The sequence below is a fragment of the Leptidea sinapis genome, chromosome Z (assembly GCF_905404315.1).
Source record: "Leptidea sinapis chromosome Z, ilLepSina1.1, whole genome shotgun sequence".
NCBI classification, from domain to species: Eukaryota; Metazoa; Arthropoda; class Insecta; order Lepidoptera; family Pieridae; genus Leptidea; species Leptidea sinapis.
The window spans coordinates 9,319,414-9,342,369 of record NC_066312.1 but is presented as its reverse complement, the minus strand read 5'-3'; the positions used below and the strand labels follow the sequence as shown (position 1 = coordinate 9,342,369).

At 33.7% G+C, this 22,956-nt stretch overlaps 2 protein-coding genes across 3 annotated transcripts in view; both read right to left on the bottom strand.

Moving 5' to 3' along the window:
• The window catches only part of LOC126978370 (uncharacterized), a 275,304-nt gene that overhangs the window by 57,183 nt on the left and 195,165 nt on the right, over positions 1 to 22,956 (bottom strand). The window lies entirely within an intron of this gene.
• LOC126978347 (RING finger and SPRY domain-containing protein 1-like) lies at positions 956 to 21,835 on the bottom strand. 2 transcript variants are annotated; one of them, XM_050827099.1, is made up of 10 exons: positions 21,647 to 21,835; positions 20,837 to 21,018; positions 18,041 to 18,221; positions 14,122 to 14,292; positions 12,790 to 13,000; positions 12,256 to 12,515; positions 8,820 to 9,040; positions 8,406 to 8,550; positions 5,729 to 5,844; positions 956 to 5,011 (listed from the first exon to the last, which is right to left on the bottom strand). In XM_050827099.1, the coding sequence occupies exons 2-10, from the start codon at positions 21,013 to 21,015 to the stop codon at positions 4,924 to 4,926; spliced, it is 1,572 nt and encodes a 523-aa protein (XP_050683056.1). In that variant the 5' UTR covers positions 21,016 to 21,018; positions 21,647 to 21,835; the 3' UTR covers positions 956 to 4,923. The 2 variants fall into 2 exon arrangements, with proteins under 2 accessions (XP_050683056.1, XP_050683057.1); XM_050827100.1 differs by having other exon boundaries at positions 5,008 to 5,152.

The window sequence follows — 22,956 nt, the reverse complement described above, 5'->3', positions numbered from 1 at the left end:
ATTCTTTTAAAAAATTTGTCGTTCCGCGAATTAGGTAGAAATATATGTACCTTCTGCGCAGTTGGCTCTTTAATTTTATTGAAATAGGGTTTGCATTACAGGGAAAATATTTTTTTTTTTGTGGTGAATGGACTCGTTAGAAGGCCCCGTTTAACCTCCTTTCGTCTTTACGAGTAGTTTTGTAACATCCTGTATATACAAAATCAATCTAAATGTCAGAAACGGCTCCAACGGTTTTAATGAAATTAATTATACAGGGGGTTTCATATTATAATAAATAATTATAATTGGGTCCAAGCGAAAATACTACTGAAAAATTGCCGCTTGTGACAATCTCGACCTCGTCTTTTAATTCGAGCCCTCAACTCTCAAAAAACAGGCGACAAATCTTGTAATTCTCCAGACTTCAGATGCATACACAGCGGAACATGTGCCGTGTATAACGCATATATTGATTCTGTATTGCTCTGGGGTTCGTTATGGTGTCAGCAAATATTTTGCGTGACGTGTGCACGGCCAAAACCAATTTATAAATTTCAAAGCACCATTTAAATTCTGTCAAGTAACTCTCCCAATTGGCAGAAAATATTAATTTTAACGAGTGCTTAACTTAAACTTTGATAAGCTGTAAAATGTCAACTCATTTATTTCATATTCACGCTAACCCTGAACTCAACCTTGTCAATTTCGAAAACTACCCGCAGACCAAATATGGGAACTATGTATTGCGCATTTTTTATGACGAGATTGCGGGTAGAACAGTTGCATGAAGGGAGATAATTACCGCTTACCATTTACCACAGGAATCATTGGACTCATCATCACTCAGAGGAATAAAATAGGCTTGTCAATTTCATACTATCATAATAAACAAAATTAATTTGGACATAAAGTCTGTCGGATCTATTAGTAGCTAATAATTATGTGTTAGAAGTAACTAAATAAAAAACGGATGGTTTTGTTTATTTCATTTATTTTCTCACGTCTAAATACACCAATATAATGATTCATATTTTGTAACAAAGATATAACTACAAATAGATGATCATAGCTTTATTTCTAAGATTAACAATCAATATTAACTTCAGTTAAAGACCAAAACTTATGGTTTAATAGAAGTAGCTGTTACAAACTGTGTTGGACAGAATCAGTTACAGATATAATCTTATCTAAATAATAATAAAGAAAATAATGATAGTTATTTGTATAATAATTAAGGGTATCATCATTATTTCGTTGAGTAAACACATTACGTATGCTACACTGAGGTATATTTATAGTAAAGAATAGAATTGTGAACATCGTTGTACAAAAATAAATGCTTTTAATACAGATATTTAGGGAACACATGATTTGTTTAAAACGTTAAAATATCAACAGGGTATAATAGCACAGATGTGTGCGTTTTAAAAAAATATGTTTGCGACACAGACTAAGATAAGGGTCGAAAATGGAACCAAAGCTATCGTCTTGCAAAACACTATCCGCTTAGGTTATGTAAATGTTAAGAAATTGTATTATTAATTCCACGTTATTTTAACGAAATAATGTGATAAAATACAAAAATGAATTATTAATGAAAACTGAAACATGTTCCCAAGTGATGGTGCTTTATTAAAAGTACATAGGAAATTTGTTTGTATATTTGAACCAACAGTGAAACTTGGAGTTATTTAAAGCAATAACTACACTAACCATACGTTTAGAAATATACACTTTCATAAAGTTCAATTTTCTTTGATAAACTTCCGAGATTATTCTTTTGTATACGGCCAGTTAGAGCTGCTAAGATTAAAAAAATAAGTCCAGCCTGGAATTATATTACAGCAGTTCACTTTAGTAATCAAAATACTCTCTTTTTTACAATCATTGCAGTATTAAAAATATTTTAAATAGATTTTGTATTATGTACATATTTACTGATAAAATATATACATTTATTTTTTCGTAATAATAATTTTGTATTAACATATTATCAACTCAATCGGCAAAGTACGAAAAAACTGTTCTCTGAAGGTATATTTAGGGGCATTTCTTATCATAAATCAAAACTGCCATCCAAAAAAGAAATTGCCCTTTTGATTTTGGGTCATTTTAAGCAAATAGGAACGTGTCCCAGAAAGACTGATGATGAAGTCATGATTTCACAAGGAACTCTTAAGCAAATTTTTATTGTTAAAGTTAGTAAGCTCATTTTTTATCAGCGAGCTCAACAAGTAACAGCAATAATATGCCATTTTCTATTATAGTATTTTATAATAATTACATATATAAGGAAAAATATTTTTTTTATCTAGAATCACATTAAAAGAGAATTTATTACTAGACAGAGTAAGAGACTAGTAGACCTAATGACTAGTTTTAAAATGGAGTTGGTCTAAAGCAACTTTCTGGCGAATTACATACACTTAATGAAAAACTAAGAAATCAATATAAGAAAATAAAACAATTAAATCCAATTGATGTGATGAGAGAAAATGTAGTAGAAGAAAATAAGAACCCGACAGTCGCTTTCCCAGCGACTAATTGTATATTTTTCCTGATATATAAAACAAAAGAATCAAATTATTACTGTTATATGAAAGTTTACATTACTCTTACCAATTCTCCTAACTCGCACACTCATAGAGAGCCAATATTTCTATAGGTGTAATTTATTATACCTAGCAGTCTTTCCATACAATATATAACATACAATTGAAAATTTGTAAATTACACATTAACAACTCAAATTATGATGAGTACAATGAAATCTATATGTTAACAATGGTAAATAGTATTTGGGATTATTTTAGTAATTAATATTTCACATTTAGTCAAACATATATAATGTAGGCCTGTTTTGAACCTAGATTGTTCAAAATTTGATGACAGTGAAACGAGAAGTGATTATCATTAACATGATTACCTTAATATGATCTTATTATTAGAAGTTATAGTAGCAATAAATTGTTAAAAGCATACATTCACAATAATGACGTTTATTTCTTCTTTAATATCTAATAGGCCTGAAAGTTTTAAAATTTATCTTACATATCTATAAGAAATAAGTATAATAAAAATAAGATTAACCTAATCTACATTTAGAGCTGATGCAACATTTAAATTTTACGTACTCGTACACATGAAACAGTACAACGGTGGAAACATCTACCCGGCGCGATTTTTCCAATTAAATTTGACAAAAACCAAAAAGTATAAAAATCAGTCACTCTAGAAATTACAAAAACTTAAACACCTGCGATTCGTGCAGTCTGAAAGTATAACGAGATATGCAATATCTATTTTGAACAAATCCAAAAAATGTAGATATAAGAAAAAAATATTTTTTCTTTCAAATATAACTTATATAAATGTGAGTGTTCTTATATGTATCAAAAATATCAAACGCAGACCATAATTGGATTAATAGTAAAAGCTCTCAGTTATGTTAACATAATATTTATAACCAATACTTAATTTTAGCAGCACAAGTAAGGGCCAACAAACGCAATTTTATTTGGGTATACATAGCCTGTATTATTAAGCTGAACATCACAATCATAAAATATGTAAATACCCTTTATGTAGAGTTTGTATTAGTTTTATAACTTACTTTAATTATTTATAACAAATTAAAAGTTTATAGCTGAGCGGACACAACACTAATATAGGAATAAAACAAACAATCGAAAAATATTCGTGAATTATTAGTCTTAAGGATTGTATATAAAAGCTCTTTTATGTATTGTTTATTGAACACGAAAAAAATCTATAAACACAAATGATTTATATTGTGTTCTATAGATGAATGTATTAAATTTAGATTAACCTATTGATTAGTAAAAACTATAATAAAGAATATAAGTACTTAAAATAGTTAACGCTGTCGATCGACAAACAAAATGTATAAAAGAGCAGGTTCATATAAACATGACAGATTTGGCTTCGTCTTAATTAGCCATGACCGAACGATGACGTAACAAAGGTGTCCTAACAGATCACGGGATGCCTGCAGCACTTTCAACTCAACAGCGCCATTTTAACTTTAGAGTTTTTGCTATCATGTTGGGCAATATTGCTTTGAAAATTAGACCACATAAGTAATTTATAGATATCCAGAAATTAGCGCACTGAACTAACGAAGTATACGAACGAAGAAAACTTTAATGATTATTTCTCCGTGACCTACATAGAAAGATTTGGTTACATTTGTAATGGAATACATACCAATTAGGATACTCAAAAGAGATCGATGTATTTCATTACGTGATCGAACAATTAAAACCATAGTGCGATCGGTATTAAACATTGCCTTCGCTCGTGCGACGGCTTACAAGCAATCACTACGACACTTCCGAATAAATCTGTATGTTTGAACGAGAACACATCGTGTCGTACATTTGTGGCCAATTAGAAGGACGCCTAAAGATAGGCCGCGTTTAGATTGTTGTACAATAATTTTGACGAGATACGTAAATATGAATATAGACTACTAAAGACAGTTAACATCATACGTTTAAACATGCAGAGACTACTAATATCTAATGCTAATTATCTTTTATTCAGAAATGAAATTGAAATGAAGAAGATACTATTAATTAATCAACTTCTACGATATATTTTTCTCTTACACTATAAAGAAACATTGAACAATGAACTAACTAGGATATAATTGTTCAACATTGTTTAAATGCTTACAGTTAAGGAAACAATCCTACAACAATAATATGCACATACAGATTAATAGTTACCATTGAGGACGTTTTCTTCCTCGGTTGATTCGATCGATGAATTAGAAATGGATGCGACGTAGTCAGGGATGGATGACAGTGATGTTTTGGCGGGTGGGAATGTCTGGGCTTTTTGGATCGTTTGATCCTGACTGCTGCCTGGTTGGATATCCTCATCGCAGCTGCTACAAGAGGACATGGAAGCCTCATGTCAGATCTGTTCACGGCGCACATTTATAATCTCGCCACGGCACATTGGACAATCACGCAGCAGGGAAGTGCACAATGAACAGAAGCCTCTGAAAGAAAATACGGTGTAAGGTCCTAATTTCATCCGCATCCATGTAAGGTCCAAATTTCATCCGGCGTCTGAATACGTAATGCATGATTACGAATCCTTTGATTATCTCTTCTGTGCACAACTTTATTGTAAGTGCGAGCTGAAGTGAAAATTGGCATTCGTTTAAGTCATTATTACATTTTGATGCTTTTATTGAATAACATAATAAGTATAATCCTATTACATATGATACATAGTAACTATATTAAACAATTTGTTGTTTAATTATAATTTTAATAGCTTATGACTGCAAAGCCCATACGTTACCATTACTAACAAAAACAAAGCGCACAGCATAAAACAATGTAAAAAAGAGCTGCAGAGGTTAGAGCAAAATAAGAAAACATAAAAGCAAAAATACTTAAAAAATTTAAAAGCAAAAAAAGCGTTATGCATAACATTATTGTTCTTAATTTAAAACTAAAGTACTGTTTGGTAGTTGTTGTTTGTTGTGTAAAGAAGATGACACAGCGTCATGCCCTCTGGTGATCCATGAAGTAACTAACTTTAATAAGTGAGAGAAGTATAGTGACATGACAGCGGTCAGCGATCTCGCTTCGATGCGCCTAGATAAAAAACCTGATATTTTGAGTACTAAACGCGGTATTCCAAATATTATTTCATCTATCTATTCTGTTTTAAATAGATTAAACTATTAATGATATTCTTCAATCACCTGTGTCCACATGGCTCCAGAACACAACTAGCAGTATCATCATAGCACAGTGTGCAAGAATCCTCGTGAATGCTTGAATTGCGCATTTTTTCCAGATACACTCGCTTCGGTATAACCTGCAAAGTGAGATGCGAATTAAAAATATGACGACTAAGTTGACCAGAAACAGATCGACCCAGCATTTGCTTGCGGCGGCGTCGTATGCCCGGGTCGTCTCCTTTCCTCAAACATGTGCGAAGATAACGATGGGTGGTCCATGCGTCGACCCGCAAACGGGTGATGCTTGTGGTGCCAGGTCGACCTGTTATAAAACATTGTATTATGATGTGATTACTAATTAACCATGCATCCTTACACAAATATTGAATTCAAGCTCTAAAGGTTGATGCATCCAATATACGATAGTTTATATTTATTCAGTTTAGTCTTTATTATTTTTTATGAAATATGATATTTAGAACGCTTTTAACTATGAACACGTTTCATATTTGGGATGCATGAAACTGTTTTGTATATTACAGCCATTGTAAAATATTTAATTGATTGAAAATAATGGCCGTTCAGTTTGTTTATGTTATTCTCACGAGCTGTTTTAGTTCAGATTTGGTTATTTAAAAAAAAATCCATAGTGTCGATTCAAAAGCGCTTAGTTTAAGCCAAAAATTAAAAATTATTTGACTTTGATTTTGTTGAGCGGAAAGAAAATGCAGACCAGGTATTTAATTATTAATTTATTATAACTGCCTCTGTGCTGAGAATATAGTGTCAGTTTGAAGGTCCGGAAGCCAATTCGTCCGGGAATAGTAGCCGCTGCAGCAGTAGTTGAGTTCGGGAGCGAATCAGATGTAAAATATATGTTGACTAGGTGATTCGTGCGAATACTTCACACTAAATAATGTAGGTCACACTGAAATAATCTTACAAAACGTAAATGCAAATATAGATGACACATCCTTGAATTTTAATTATCCATTTTGTTTATAAACATTTTCAATTATCTTATTTGTAAATCGTAATTAATTTATTGTAAAGTAAATTGGATCAATTCTCTTCACAAAATATTGTTTCGTCGCGATGCTATTTGTAATCCACTTCTTATAATTTTAAATATATAATTTGAAATTTTTTTAATAACGCCAGTCACCTAACTCCCTTGCAGATGAAATTAAATAAAATTCGTTCTTAGCCGACCTCTACTCGGCGATTCCTACCAAACTTCAACTGGTCCTTATGGTTCCAGAGATATCGTGATGGTAAAGATGGTACATCACATTAATGGTGGAAATCTCATGTTTATATGTCGTAGTCATGAACATCGAGCCAAGGAGAAAATTCGGTATTTGTGTTAGCTCGGGTGTAATCAACGTGCGGTGCGAGTGCGGGCTAGATCGGGCGTCACGCGAGCGCCGAGCAGGCAGTCAGAGAAGAACTATTGAACGAGGTGGTTGTGTCGCACGCGCTTTACGGGAACATTACGTTCTTATTACATAATCTATTATAGATTTGAAGTAAAGTTAAAGCTTTATGAAGTGAAGCTGTCGTGTTTAATGCCTACAACAAAGATACTGACCACGTGACCGGTCTTCCCCAGTCATAGAGAAAACTATGACTTAAAAATAACGTATAAACTAAATGATGTAGTTAGTGGGCTTTAAAAGAACTAACACAAATGTGAAAGGCGTTTAAAAAGCACGCGTTTTCCTTGAAGATTGCACGTTTTATCGTACTGGAAACACCGCGCAAGTTTCTTGTATAGTTTGGTTTGATAGTATGAAGGAAAAGGTTACTTGAAAACCAAAAGGGAGCGTAACAAATACAAATGTGTGCACTGTGCATTGCACACCAGCCGCATAGGTATGGAGTATTTCTCTCATTTATGGTCTGGTGGAGTATATTAATAATACTTTATTTTTTTACCATTGGGAGTTACATTAACATAAACTGATGTGGTATCAATTTATATAGGGGCTATGAAACGAGGAGAAGAACTGATAAGAAACTCCCAACACATTTTTAAGTCATTACAGTTAAGCCTATCTAATTTATTAGTATACAATTTTAGGTGGCCTATGCAGAACCAGTCAAGAACCATTCATCATTATCCTCTTTATAATCTACTGTACTATAATAAGCCTTCTTAGTCAACGAAGCTATAATATGTTTCTTGAATTTGTGGGAGTGGGAGACTCCTTTGCACAGGATCCCGGCTAGATTATGGGTACCACAACGGCAAATATTTCTGCCGTAAAGCAGTAATATGTAAGCATTATTGAGTTTCGGTCTGAAGGGCGCCGTAGATAGTGAATTAATGGGAAAATGAGACTTAACGTCTTATGTCTCAAGGTGAAGAGCGCAGTTGTAGTGCCACTCAGAATTTTTAGAGGGGGTTTTCAATAATCCAGAGCGGCAATGCATTGTGATGGGCAGACCGTATCAATTACCATCAGCTGAACGTCCACTCGTCTCGTCTCTTATTTTCATAAAAAAAAATGTGCTCAGCGAGTTCTAGTATAGCTTGAATTATTGCAGGTTCCAAGTGTCGAGGATCCAGTACTATATCATCGGCTCGTCGATTCCTTAGCGTTGCGTCTCTAGACGTCATCGATTGTGGGTCGACGCTCTACAGGATAGTTTACTTTCTTTGCCTGAAATATCTGGCTTAATGTGTGTGTCTTACCTTTTTCTGGTCTTCGGCGAGTTCGCCAAAATCATTGAATGCGGCAAACAGCCTGTCGTCTGGTGGGTAACGGAATGGCTCCAGACCAAAGTTGAAGTGACACTGTTGGTAAGCCATGAAACTTGCCGCTGCGTAGAAACCGTATCTGAAAGTCGAACAGTTACAATTCAATGCATATTATTTAAAAATTATGGATCTTAGTAATATGCCCTTTCTCTTATGACTTAGTACTATGAAATTTAAAAAAAGTAGGTTTTTTCAAAACATAATAGAGAGTAGTCATTCCTTAATACAGTTATACATAAGGAGATTTGAATAGTTCATAAATTACAACATATTATAGTGCAATTAAATCAAATTTATAAATATGATTATTTTATTTTTAATATAATATATAAACTACTACTTAATTACCTATTGGTTTCGAAGATATCATTGTAAGCAGGGAGCCTGTTGCCATTCAGGGAGAAGATAACCTCCTTGGATGTGAGGTCTATCAGACAGCCGAGTATATCACCGGGTTGCCATGACTTCAGCAGTGGCGTTACGAATGTCGGTTTCGCGTTGTACCATACCAATCTGCGACAGCCGTCGTATGACAGAGAGTAGAGGTCATCACCGATGCCGAAACCCTCCTGATGACAAAATATATTCGGATCATGCGCATGATACCATATCTTGGACAGGAGTTCATTAAAAGAAAGGGCATTATTCACATCGTCAGCATTTGCGGCTTGCCTATTTAGCTCAAAAATTAGTGCCATCTGCAAATAATATCGTCTCACAGAATTTGTTTACATAGAAAGGCATGTATTTATAGAGTATGGATTGCATTTATATGAAATAAATGAAAATACAAGTTATACCCGTCCACAGAAGTATAGTAAAATTAATTATTTAATTAAAATCCCTATATTATAAAAGAGACATAATACCTTGAGCCCTGGTGCTCTGGAGGAGCGGCAATATAGCACACAAACGGCAAATCGGCTTTTATTTCTCTTTTCGCAAGCTCTTAACAATTACGGAAGAAATGAAAATTGATATCAAAAGTTCAATTAATCGATACAGTCAGTCACTTGAAACAATCGCGCAGCAGCAGCTATGAAAACCCCCAGACACCCACTTGGAATCCCTGAAACTCGGACGTAGTTCGGGCACATATTCCGGAAGCTCGCGGTAAACGGAATCAAAGACACTCAAAATGGTAAAGAAAATAAAGTCTAATACTAGTTTATCGATACTTTTTTTACACTTACTTACCAACAACCTAAAAAAGGCACTAGAAACTAGTATGTTTGTGTTATTCGAATGTTTTAATATTTTTAACAATTAATAATAAACTTTGTAAAAAAGAGTTTATTTATGCAAGTTCAAAACTTACGGAATTACTGTTTTCTGAGTGATTTCCTGAGCAGCGAACAGTTAAGTTGGTACGATTTTTGATAGGTTGCTTTAAAATTACGTAACATGTGAAACAAGTAGAAAATAGTTATTGTTTAGTTCTTCCTTATTCACAATCATTATCTCTAAACTACTCCATAACTCATACAAACAAAATTTCGAATCTGTTTAGCTTTAAGTATTTAGGGTATAGAATTTTTACAATAATCATTTCAGAACAATTTTAAATTAAACTCAAACAGCTTTTTTTATCGATTACATCACCCTTAAAGCAAGGTAATTATCGATAGAACATGTCCTTACCCTACGCCGTACGAAATTCGATCGTTGCCTTTGAATAGCGCCGCCGGCCGTCAAAGTCAGACCGCCTCAGTCCGCTCGCACGTGTAGGTATTATAGCCTTAATATATGGTCGGATTTGGTACGGCCAGACCATCGGACGCGGACCGGTACCGGACCATATTGTCCAACGCTCAAAATTAGTTCATTATCCATGTGTTTAGGCTATTAAATACGCGTGTTTTCTTTGAAGGCGGTGCTATTTAACTTTTGCGCGGAAAACTGGCAATGCCGCTTTGTGACCAATATTCAAGTTAATGAGTTTGAATCACTGACCTAGTGACCCAATTCTACAGTACGTTCAAATTTGCACAAAATTAAAAGACTACTTTTTGACAAAATTAATGCACGGATTTTTTTTGTATATGTCAGCAAATATGCTAACAAGTATGTACCTATATTTATTAATAATACTACTAATAATACTTACTGGTTTGTAAAGTAGTATTAATCAGCTTTAGATTTTTTTAAGTATCTTATGTATTTTAGAAATGGAAGTTTCACCCCCCACAAATAAAACTCGGGCAGACTTGCAGACTTACTTGCAATATCGTTTATAATTCGTATTAATATCTGCTATTTATTTCTCCATTTAATGTATTCCGAGAAGCTCGCAATCCTACTTTCGCAAAGATAATTGATATAAATAAAACACGGAAGTTAGTGTCGCGAGCATTAATATCATAATTAAAATTTTATTCGTATGACCGACGAAGTAAACAAAACTGGACATTCGTTTACAAGATTATATATTAACAATTCCCCATCACAATTGTATTTCATGAAAAAACAATTGAGGGAATTGTCTTTAATAAAATTCGATGCGAACACGTTTAGACCTATATCTGTTGCTTTCGCAACTACCCTCAGGAAGTGTTTGACTAATTGTCGCAACACACTTTTTACGGATTTACACTTCAAAGGTTAAAAGCAAGGTTCTAACGGACTCACTCTCGCACAATTCTAGCGGAAGTTTACTTGCAGGTGGAAACAGCCTTACAAGCAAAACTATTTGAAACCAGCGTTATCGATAACTGGGCTTTTATGTTTATGTGGAAATAGGGAGGGAACTCAATACAAAACAAGTTTAATTTTGTACCAAAAATTTATTGACGTTGCGGGATACAAACTCGTGCATCTGGAGTTACAACGTTCTTGAATCAATGTCGCTCTTTCTATGTAAAATGAGATGAGCAGGATCTTCAGCTAAGTGTAATTGATACGCCCTGCCCATTACAATGCAGTGCCGCTCGAGATTCTTAAGCAAACCAAAAATTCCGAGTGGTACTACAATTGCGCTCGTCACCTTGAGACATACGATGATAAGTCTTCAGACGAAACACAATAATGCACACATTACTGTTTCACGGCAGAAAAAGGCGCCGTTGTGGTACCCATAATCTACCATCCTATGGAAAGAAGCCCATTGGTAAATGCCCTTAGTTGCTTCTTACAGCCCTTGGGCCTGGGACTTCCCTATTCTTTTTATATCTCGGGCAAGCACAGGGCAGTGGCTGAGCAGGCTGCTAACTGTCAAGCCATCAATGGAGAGTAGACTAATATAACAAGATTTATGGAAGATGGGTAAATCTTTAGAGACATTCAAATCCCGCATCAAAAAGAATTACAAAGCAATAAATTTTGAAAAAAAATATAAAAAAAATATGCTTTTATGCCATTTGTTATTCGCATCACAAAATGGACAAAAATTGAACTCATATATCGTAGGTAACAATTGAGAAGTGAGGGAAATCACTTTAAAATATAATAAATATTAATAAATTGTTTTTAATATTTAATTAAACAACAATATTATTTGACAAATCAATAATAATAGGACAATTGATATAATTATTAAAATTTTGATTTGATTTATATGCAAATGGCGCTTGAGTTATTGCTTACTTACCACATATAATGAAACACAGGAATGAGGTTTAACAAAGAAAATAACTATTATTAAAAACTAGCCAAGCCCGCCTATGCTTCACTATGCTTATAACGTTTGCGCAAACCAGTAGTTAAATATATAATTAGTTAATCTTTGCCTTCGCAGAGCATTAGATATGAACAAACACACATTATTTAATTATTATAAATAACTTACGTCACTCAAAAAGTGGCTGTTCTTAGTAGCCCATCCAATTTGCATGACTCCCGGCGTCACAATCATAACTTCGTAGTACCAACAGCCATCATCAACTTGGAAGGTGCAACGAACACTCTCAAATGAAAACGAGTCACACCTTGCCTCCAAACCCTTGGGTGACAGTTTTAAGTACTCGCTCACATCGTGACTGTTTAACATTGCGTTTATATGAGACATATCTTGAATCTCATAAGACATCTTACGACCCTCGATCGGAACTGTAACAAAAAATATTAGTAAGTTTTCAAAATTGAAACAATTATTAATAAACAAAAATTAATTATTAATTCACGTACCTACAATAAAAAGACATTCATGTTTGTTTTTTAATTTAGTTAATAATATTATATTATGATTATTTTATTAGCATATTTACTATATTAAGGTCTAGTTACACGTACAATACGATTTGCGTGATAAATATCTATTTTTTAATACATATGGTTAGATTATCTTAAATACAGATGAAAAAATATAAGTATTAAAACTTACATAGATTGTCAAGAGCCCAGTTAGCGCAGAATCCAACCTGGCGCCATAAGTAATTCTCCGTAAAATTGCCATATTCCTCCAATTTCAACAGAGGATGTATTTTTTCACTCTCAAATTTTTTCTTTATAACGATTTTATTCTCCATTGTATGAGCGAACTTTTCAAGAGCAATCAACGAGTAGAGGCATAAGCCTGCTTCACGGGCCTCCACCTATTAACAAAAAAACAGATTTAATCTTAAAATTAAGCAAAATTACAATCATACAAATAAATTATTGAATACCTGCTGTTACCATTAAGTAAATCTTACGTACGATAATATTACGAATAAATTTGATACGTCAAATTTTTTATACTACACACAAACAAATGGAACATACCTGCAGATAGTTTCAAGGTGAAGTAAAAGTATTAAATTATGAATTTAATGTACATTTTTCTCAATTATCTGGCTTTACAATACAATATAGTTACTTAAACATATATATAAACATCCATGACTTGGAAACAAACATTCATATTTATCATATAAATGTAATAAATGTTTGCACCTGCCGGGATTCGAACCCGGTACCTCTAGCTCTGTATGTTGGGTCACTAACGAAATAACTAACAAATATATTATTGTTGCATTTAACTGATAACACTTTTCATAAAAACATTAACATAACAACAATATTATAATAAGGACATTGTGAGTGGTCTCACGTGTTTGTCCTACAAGTAAACAAGGCCCTTAAAATAATTGTATGCAATAATAAGATGGATGAATTTCATATAGCATTTTAGTTTATATACAACAAATTAAAAGGCAAAATAAGTATATTTTTATTAAATTTAATTGCTGAATCAATTGTGTGTGTGTGTGTGTGTGTGTGTGTGTGTGTATGTGTTACCCTACCGTCCTATATATATACCTTCAAAGGTGTGTATAGTTTTAAGTGGCTTAGGATTCTTAGGTGGTTCTGGAGAGGACAAGACATTACACTCTCGCCTTAGCAATGTGACGGCCTCAGACTCCAGTAGGATATGTGTAGCTTCTTCAAAATTATAATAAAGGATGAGGACGTTCAGCTGATGGTAATTACTACTACCCTGCCCATTACAATGCAGTGCCATTCAGGATTCTTGATAACCCAAAAATTCTGAGCGGCACTACAATGGCGCTCGCCACCTTGAGACATAAGATGTTAAGTCTCATTTTCCCAGTAATTTCACTAGCTACGGTGCCCTTCAGACCGAAACACAATAATACTTACACATTACTGCTTCACGGCAGAAAATGGTTTTCTCCAGTTAATAAATACTGATTGCAAAATATCTACAACTCACCAATAGACCAAATAAATATTCGAGTGTACTTTCTGACAGCATAGCAATGCTGTTAGGACCCACTAACTTCTCAGCAAGACATCCGAGAATCACACAAATATTCCTTTCACAGCTCACATGATATTTTCGTTCCCTTATTCTCTGAGCTGATAGCTGGAATATCTGTGACAACTGGAACGTACAGAAACATTGAATAAAAATAACGATAATAAACGCAATCAGAAGTTACTCCAAGTTTAAAATTACTTCTCCCTGTCATATAATTCTGTAGTGTCAAAGGTAAGATAAAGACGAAATATTTTTTTTACCTCTCCAGCACGAAAAGGGCGCTATTGCTACGTGAAAACAAGCGAGCGTGAGGCAAAGTTATTTAAATTTCGAACCCCACGTGACCACACATCCGGGAATTACTCCGCGTTAAACAAAATAAACAATGCGATGTGATTTAAAGTCAGCATTCGCAGCAAAAAATAACTTTGCTCACTTGTTGAACAAATAACTATTAAATTTGGAATAACTTTACTTCGCGTTTATTAATAACTAGTTAAATAGATAAATAATAAGGTAGACTACAATCTCATGTACCTCATACAACAATAGTGGTTTAAAGTATGTAATTGCCATTTCGGCGTACTGGCTACTTTGGATAAAAATAAAACCACATAGATGCTATATATAATTCATGATTTAACACGGAATTTTCACATGACAGCTAGAACTTTCTACTTATAGTTTAACTTTGACTAGAATGTTACTTTGAACCCCGAGGAAGATCAGAGAAAGGTAAATTATGATCGCACCAAACTACCAATGAGTTAGGTCATGATTTGAATTACCCTTTACATTGACCCACTTGCATCAAAACGGTAAAATAAAAAACCACACAAATGCAACCGAGGATTCCGTACAATATTTTCTTATGATTATTTACACGTGTATTTTTTTCAGGTTTTTTCCAATACTTTTAGTATAAGACGGTATTACTCGCGAAATTTTATAGTTCTAGGCAGCCTAGCGAAACTCTAAGAAAAAAGCGATTCACATTGATAGATTGATAGATCACGGCTATAATCGTGTCTAAAAACGTATGTTTTGTACGTTTTAAGCAACTGTTCGCTTTCAAACTTAGCCGGATTATACTTTGTCGCCAATCGCCATACTGTAACTAATACTATTTCAAACTACCTTCAAATCTCTACACATTTCATACTAAACTAAATCTCAATTACTTAGGCAGTCCAGACTCCCTCTTATTCGTTAGAGAGTAGTATATTCTTTGTAACGTTGTATTCACATCCTCTTTGGGTAAACATTGTAAAATCAATGAAGAAATAAAATTAATTCTTAGAAAAAGAGGATTTGTAGTTGTTGTAATTGTTTCTGTGTGTATTACCAATTGTATAAAGATAAAGGTTATAAAAACAACTGATCCGTATGGAATTGCAGTGAAAAACAGGTCTACGGAAAATACCTTATAATTTTGATTACCTTAAGTTACGAAATAATATTCGTTTTTTGCAGTATAAACGGGTGTATTTTACGTTAACTTAGAAGATATTTATCATAACTTCAAGAGGCTGTAACACTTGAGTATGCCAAACGTTATAATTTTACTCGATATCTCTTGACAGAGAGGTAGTCAGATAAAAAGACCCTACAGAGAGAAGCACGCGATGAAGTTTGGCTTACAATATTGAGCCAGAACAGAAATTAATGGAAATGGACGGAATAATGGAAGGCAGTGATGATGACTGTTGCTTCTCAATATATCCTTGATAATGTAATGTATGTTCATAGGCACATAAGTGAATTAGCTAGAAACTGTCATAACTATAATGTTAGCACCAGAAACAGACAAACTTATAATGCCTACTACTCGGCTAAGTCGAGTTAGTAAGTCTTTTGTAGTGCGATGTAAATGCTTTTACAACAAAATCCCAGAAAATGTTCAAAACAAAAGTATTGCGTTATTCAAAATAGTTGTTAAAAAACTTTTTCTTTTGACTTAGACTTTCTTAATGATACCAAAGATTGGGCATGGAGCGACCGCCCTCAGGCTGTTAAATAATAAGTTTAATTGTACAATATTACTTTTTAAACATATTTTTCGATGAAAAAAAAGCCCGCTGAGTTTGTTGCGCCCATTCTTCTCAGGTCTGAGGCATTCCATTTGGAATGGGTGGTAGTTTTTGACTTTCAATAAGTGATGTCCATCCTATTTTGAATAAAACTATTTGAATTTCAATATAAATAAGTAATAATGTTGCATGTCAGAACTAGTAGTAACTAGATAATTCCGCAATTATTTTATTACGCGTAGCAGCAGTAACATATACTCCTAACTAGGTATCAATGACATTAATACTGATCATTAATAACACACCAGTATCGCTTGTTATATTTAGGTCTCGTCCAGAAACTTTGTTGACTTTATCGCTCAGTTACAGAATGTAAATTATAAGTACTTGCATACAAGTTAAAATAGGTATCGAATATTCTTGAACAGTCTACGAACAACAAGTAAACATGTTTTTGTTTTCAACTCTGTTTATAAAACAACTTGGTATGTCAAGGGCAGGGTACCTTTGCGCCGCTAAGTACGTAGCGAGTTCTTTAACTCTCGTTCGCCGTAGGGTTCCCAACCACACCGTTAAAAACAGTATTTTTTTCTTTCACTCGTTAATACTTCTTACATTTCTATAAAGCACACTAAATACTATTTCAAGGCTCTGTAGTTCATATAACTCACTGGCCAAATCGCAGAACATTGATTTATTCATTCCGCTTGCTCAATATAAAAAGAAAATACTTAATTTACACACGTGACTTAGAAACTTTGTTTTCATATTTCAGTTTTATTTTTCTATTATATATTACAATATATATAGATTTTAGTTTTTAAATAGTTAAAATTACTGTCTTATAAACGTAGTAACAATTATGAATGCTGTGGTTTTTATAGGTGAATTAACTCTTATCCATATCATTATTATATTTTAAGTATAACCATGTAAAGAGTGTAATTTGTTAGTTGTCCAAATAAATAAATACTATTTTTATGTCCTGGTACGCCGGAATGTATACAACTTAGGGTATGCAAGCTAACATACCAGTCTTTCAGTCAACGGTTCTTGTTTTTGCACACATTGTGCAGGAAGCTCCAAGCAATATGTTTTAAAAAATTCAAAAAAAAAAAATCTCGTACAAAAACTTGGGAACCCTAGTTGGCTGTGAGCTTCGAAACAATCATAAGCGAATACCGCAATGGCCGACTCCATATTAAATGCCTTAATATTGCCCTAAAGCGAAGAGTGACAACTATTTGGTGGACACTTGAAACTGTAATTAATTATAACATGCTCAGATCTGGTCAAGTAATAACAGCAGATGTTTACTGTACTGAACTTTGAACAATTATGACGAAGATCGCAGAGAGATAACCCCGACTCGTTATGATAACGCAATACGGCTCCAGAAACCGTTTTAACTCTACAGGTTAACATACACTTACCCTACAACATACATTTAGATATGTTCTGGCGGATACCGAGAGTCAGATCTGTCCCAACTGGTAGTCACTAAGGAATTTATTGCTGTTAACATGATGCAACCACAAAAATGGCTAAGTGAAAGTCAAATGTCAATCTATATTTAATAAGGAATCTTTAGATCATTTACCAATGAAAACAGGCCAGGTTTTTTACTGTAGTGTATGTGACAAGCTACATCTTACACTCTTGATATGTTTATCATTTCGTATTAGGGTGTGTCCATTGCTCAAAAAAGATGTTAACTGAAATGTTTCGACCGTTTTCACAGCTATCAAAATCTATCTAGACATAGAAGATATAAGAAGGAATCTGAAAAAATACAATATGTTGTGGTTGGATGGCATTTTTTGAAATTTAAAATTTCCTACCTTCATTACAGTCTCTTTTGATGGTAATGGGCAGGCATCCAGCACAATAGAGATGGCAGTAGGTCCAAAGGGATCTTCTACCGGTATTACATTTACCATGGATGACATCATCTGAATCCATCCTTCTTCTTTATCGGCTATCATATGCAATTTCATGAGAGACACAGGAGATTCTTCCTCCCTAAAAGAACATTGTATTTTTCAAGATAATAGAAGTTATTTGAAGCTTTGTAATATTTGCCTGAAAATCTATATTATGCAAATCAATCACAACAATTTGTCAATCAGAAGATTACTCTAATTAAGTATCCTATTACACAATAGAGAACACAAATTAAGATTACTTGTTAATAATTCATTAATTAACAATTCGCAGTGTTTTGCACATCTTTAAGCTATCACATACATTAGCAAAGCTTTATCTTAAAATTAATTTGATCAAGTGTAAGTGAGGTGACCTGCACATGGTTCTGTACCATTATACAATTCCAAAGATATTAAACATGTGGGTATGATGAAAAAAAAATACCTACCTTACATACCCACTTTTATTATTTGTTAAAGCACCAATAGTTATACAGTATATAAATAAAAGACGAAATCAAAAGTATTTTTATTCATTTTAGTACAAATTTCAATTTTAGTTCCATTGGAACTATTTACCAGCAATTCGGCAAAATGAGATTAATGTGAAGTGGCATTATGAATCCCATTGCCACTATTTAAATGAAAATATTTACACTTTCATCATTTTATTATCTATGTAAAGTGATGCAACTAAATACTCAAAGACCATAACCTACTTGAGTAAGTAAAAAATCATCAATTGTTAGGTACAGTAGATGCATCAGTCTACACAGATTATACATAAATAAAGGTATAATTTGAGCATTACTTCAATATTATGAAGATATGTATCTACAAGGGGTGGCATTAATTAAATTGGTGATCAATTAGTGACCAATGTCATAAATTTTACCATAAAAAATGTAATTTTTATTCTGGTCATCATCAATTTGGTACATTTCTTCATTTGTTATAAATTGGCATTCCCTTAAGTTTTTAAAATGGAAATAGTCACAAGGTGCGAGTTCTCGTCTAAAAGGTGGTGATTGATAACTGTGAAGCTGCTGTTTGTTGGCTGTGATGACCACACTTTAAAGGCCACAAGGATCAGCATATTGAATTGCAAAATCCAAAAACCTTTGCTACATTTGTCCTTCCCTTCTCATAAATTTTTTCATGAGTTGATAAAGCATTCAGACTGTATTAGGCAGAAAGGCTATTATCAGAATCCCTTCACATCTTAAAAACTGATTGCATTTCATTTGCCTGCTGATAGCCGGACTTAAAATTAGATTGCATTGACTCTTGCTTGCTTTGGATGGAGAATTCCAGGCAGATCACTATTTGTTCTATTTTCACTATGATTAAAAATTATGGCAGCATTCCACTCGTGTTTGATTAGCAAACAGGGTAAATATTCCAAGCACCCAACTCGGTCCTCACCAAATATTAATAAATATTTCATGTACACATTCCTAACTGATTCAACTTATCTTTTTTTTTTATGGAATAGGAGGACAAACAAGCATACGGGTCACCTGTTGTTAAATGATCACAGCCGCCCACAATCTCTTGCAACACCAGAGGAATCACAGGAGCATTCCCAGCCTTTAAGGAAGGTGTACATATCTAGTATCTAGCTAGATTTGCCTATAGGCAAGTGTCAATTGCTTCATTAGTCATTCATTCATCAATTATCTGTAGTAACTGCAGTAATAGGCCTTCGGTATCTAAATTTCTTAGACCAATATTTTAAAATAAATTCTGATAAACATGAATCCTCAAACACTTTTGCCATGTGTTCCCTCCCATATCTAAATACAGGCTAAATAAATAAAAAGTTAAATACTTCTTTACTTAGGAATTTTAACACAGCATGATGCTTTATTTTCAACATTTTGCCAAATTCTAACCACATGATGAAAACAATGATGTGAGAAAGAGATGAGCTTGCAAGGCGGGCTTCGGCAAATATAGTGTCTGGTCCATTGCCACTTCTGCCACTGCCCTTCAGCCAAATGCGCTCATGGATACGCTTTCTCACCAACGACCTACACAACACCCGATGGATGAATGTCTCAAGCTGTAGACAGTCGAAGGTGGCGATACCTGCACTATCGCCCAAACGGACACGTAGCCTCAACAGACATGACATCCGTATATTGGTGGGCACCCTAACGGGTCACACATCACTAAACAAACACCTTTTCACAATCGGCGTAACGGACAGTCCTAAGTGCAGAGGTTGTCTGACCGAAGACGAAACAGTCGCTCACATAATCCTGGAATGTGGGGGGGTGGCCAACCAACGGGCAAAAACCTTAACCAATACGAGGTCGCTCCAAGAAGTCTGTGAACACCCCAGGAATGTTCTGAACTTCTGGAAGGAGCTGGGCTGGTTGGAGTTACCGGCCATTACTGCACGCAAAATGGACCCATGCTAGTGGTTTAATTGCAGAAACAGGAGCCCCTATACCATACCATACCATAACTGTCTCTCATGTTTCATGAGATAGTCTGATGACAGATAGAGAGATGGGCAGACAGCGGAGTTTTAGGAAACCATTCCATTTTAAACCTTTCGGTATGGTACAATTAAAAGCGTTTAACAGAGAATATAAATATGATTTCATATCAGCCACCCCAAGTACCAAAAATTAATAAATTTAAAATATTTAAGAAACTGCTACATGAAATTAATGCATTTCTATTGTGCATCAATATACTCACGTGTCCAATCTTGATGCCGCTATGCTTAATGTTTCAAGCACCAATTGATCCACCAGTGCTGAATCAACTTTTTGAGGGCCATGGTACTGTTCGTCAGACAGTGGCTCTGCTAACTGTACCGGAGGTGATGTATAGACAAATACATCTGGCACCTGACTTTTACAACAGCAATCTCCCATTTTCTAAAAATACCGACATTAAAGCTAACTTTTTATAAACTTTATTGTTAATGCAAAGATACTGTTATTTTATTATTTTCATAGGTGTGTAATATGTTAATAAAGTATTTTATGCCATACACTTTTATAAATAGTTGTTAAAAAAGTGCTCGATATAATTTATAATTAATATAGTACAGACTACTATCTACCCGCATAAATAGGGGTACTGGAAACCCAAGCGCTGGCAGCTACTTCAGTCAATAAGTCAGCAATGCGTTGCTATCCAACACAGTAATGCTGCCAGTATTCTTGGTACATGTCCCCGTAGTGACATTATTATAAATTTTGATTACAAATTTAATTTGTATAATTTATCCCACAAGTGAGGGATATCACTTTAAAATAACAAATTGATCATATATATAGAATAACGCATTGTTTTGATTAAATAAAAATAACTAGTACAATCGATAAAAAAAATATGATAAAAATCTCTAAAAATTAAATCAGAAACAGATTAAATTTATCGTATATCGAATAACATACCATTAGGTATTCATTTCTTAAAATAATAATGTTTTATAGTCGAACATATGCTACCAAATATAATTTAACAGGGTCTAAAATAAGGCGTAGAAAGGATACATACGATTATTCCAAGCACTTTTGAAAACAATTACACCATGTTAGAGAAATAGTAAATATATGATTATAACTTTTAGTTCGCAACTACCAATAACACTAATTTAATTTCTTAAACACTGTATACATAATGTAATATTCATCAATATTAATCACTAATCACAAATTATATCCCGGAATTCATGCCAACCATACTGCACACTTACACAGGAATAATGACATTGACAATTGACAGATGATATAGATTTGCTTTTTTTATTTTTTATTATTTCGTTCTTTCGAACAGGCTATAGCCAGAGGCCTTACTGCCTTATCTTTAGTATTTTCATTTCTTTGGTATTTATTATTTTCACTTTTTTGTTTTACAAAGAGTCCAATCAAGTTTTCTCATTTCATCTTATATAATTTCCATTTTCCTTTCCTAATTATGTATATTCGATAGCGAATATTTATAGTAGTTTCTTTCATCAAATCCAATCCAGTCTAGTCACCAGTTATTTTACCATTTCCGATAATGTATAATTCTCTAAAGAATATTTTCCATATTTTCCTTTTAGTTAGTCCAAATGCAGTAAGTAATATAGTCTCTAATAATTTCCCCCTTTTCTTAAAGTCAAATCCAGTGTAGTTTTCATAACTATTTAGAATAATACCTACCTATTTACATTATCTATTCAGTTCGTGAATTGCGCTATTACTAGTTGTATATGTTCATGTTATACGTATTTACAGAATTATATACAAATTTACAACGTATGTATCTACAAATTACAACGTATTTACAGTACTATATATAAATTTATACAAGGACATATAAGTTGAAGTGTCCTTTAAATCTGTTACTGAGAGCGGGATTATATTGGGTGCACCATACATTTCCAATAGCTCATCCATCAGCACATGGCGCTGTATGCCAAAGGACGAACAATCAAAAAAGAAGTGATCCATAGACTGATCTTGTTGCTTATTACAATGGTCACAAAAAGGAGAGGAGACAATGTTTTTGCGATGAAGGAGAAAATTCAATCGATAGTGACCAATTCGTGTAATTGTAGTATAGAACTTTCCGTGAGCGTAGTTCTTAAACCTACAAAACCAGGGTGTGCTATTAACAGGATTATCTAAAAAAGTATACGAATGAGCCTTATTTTCAACTTCTGTACAATTATACCAATATCTTCCCCAAAGAACAGTCATACGCTGTTTTCGATTACTTATTATATCTGTATATGGTATGTTAATATCTATCCTTGCAATCAGGATATAAGGATAGATCGGATATATTAACAATAGTTCTAGCTAGAAAATCAGCGCTTT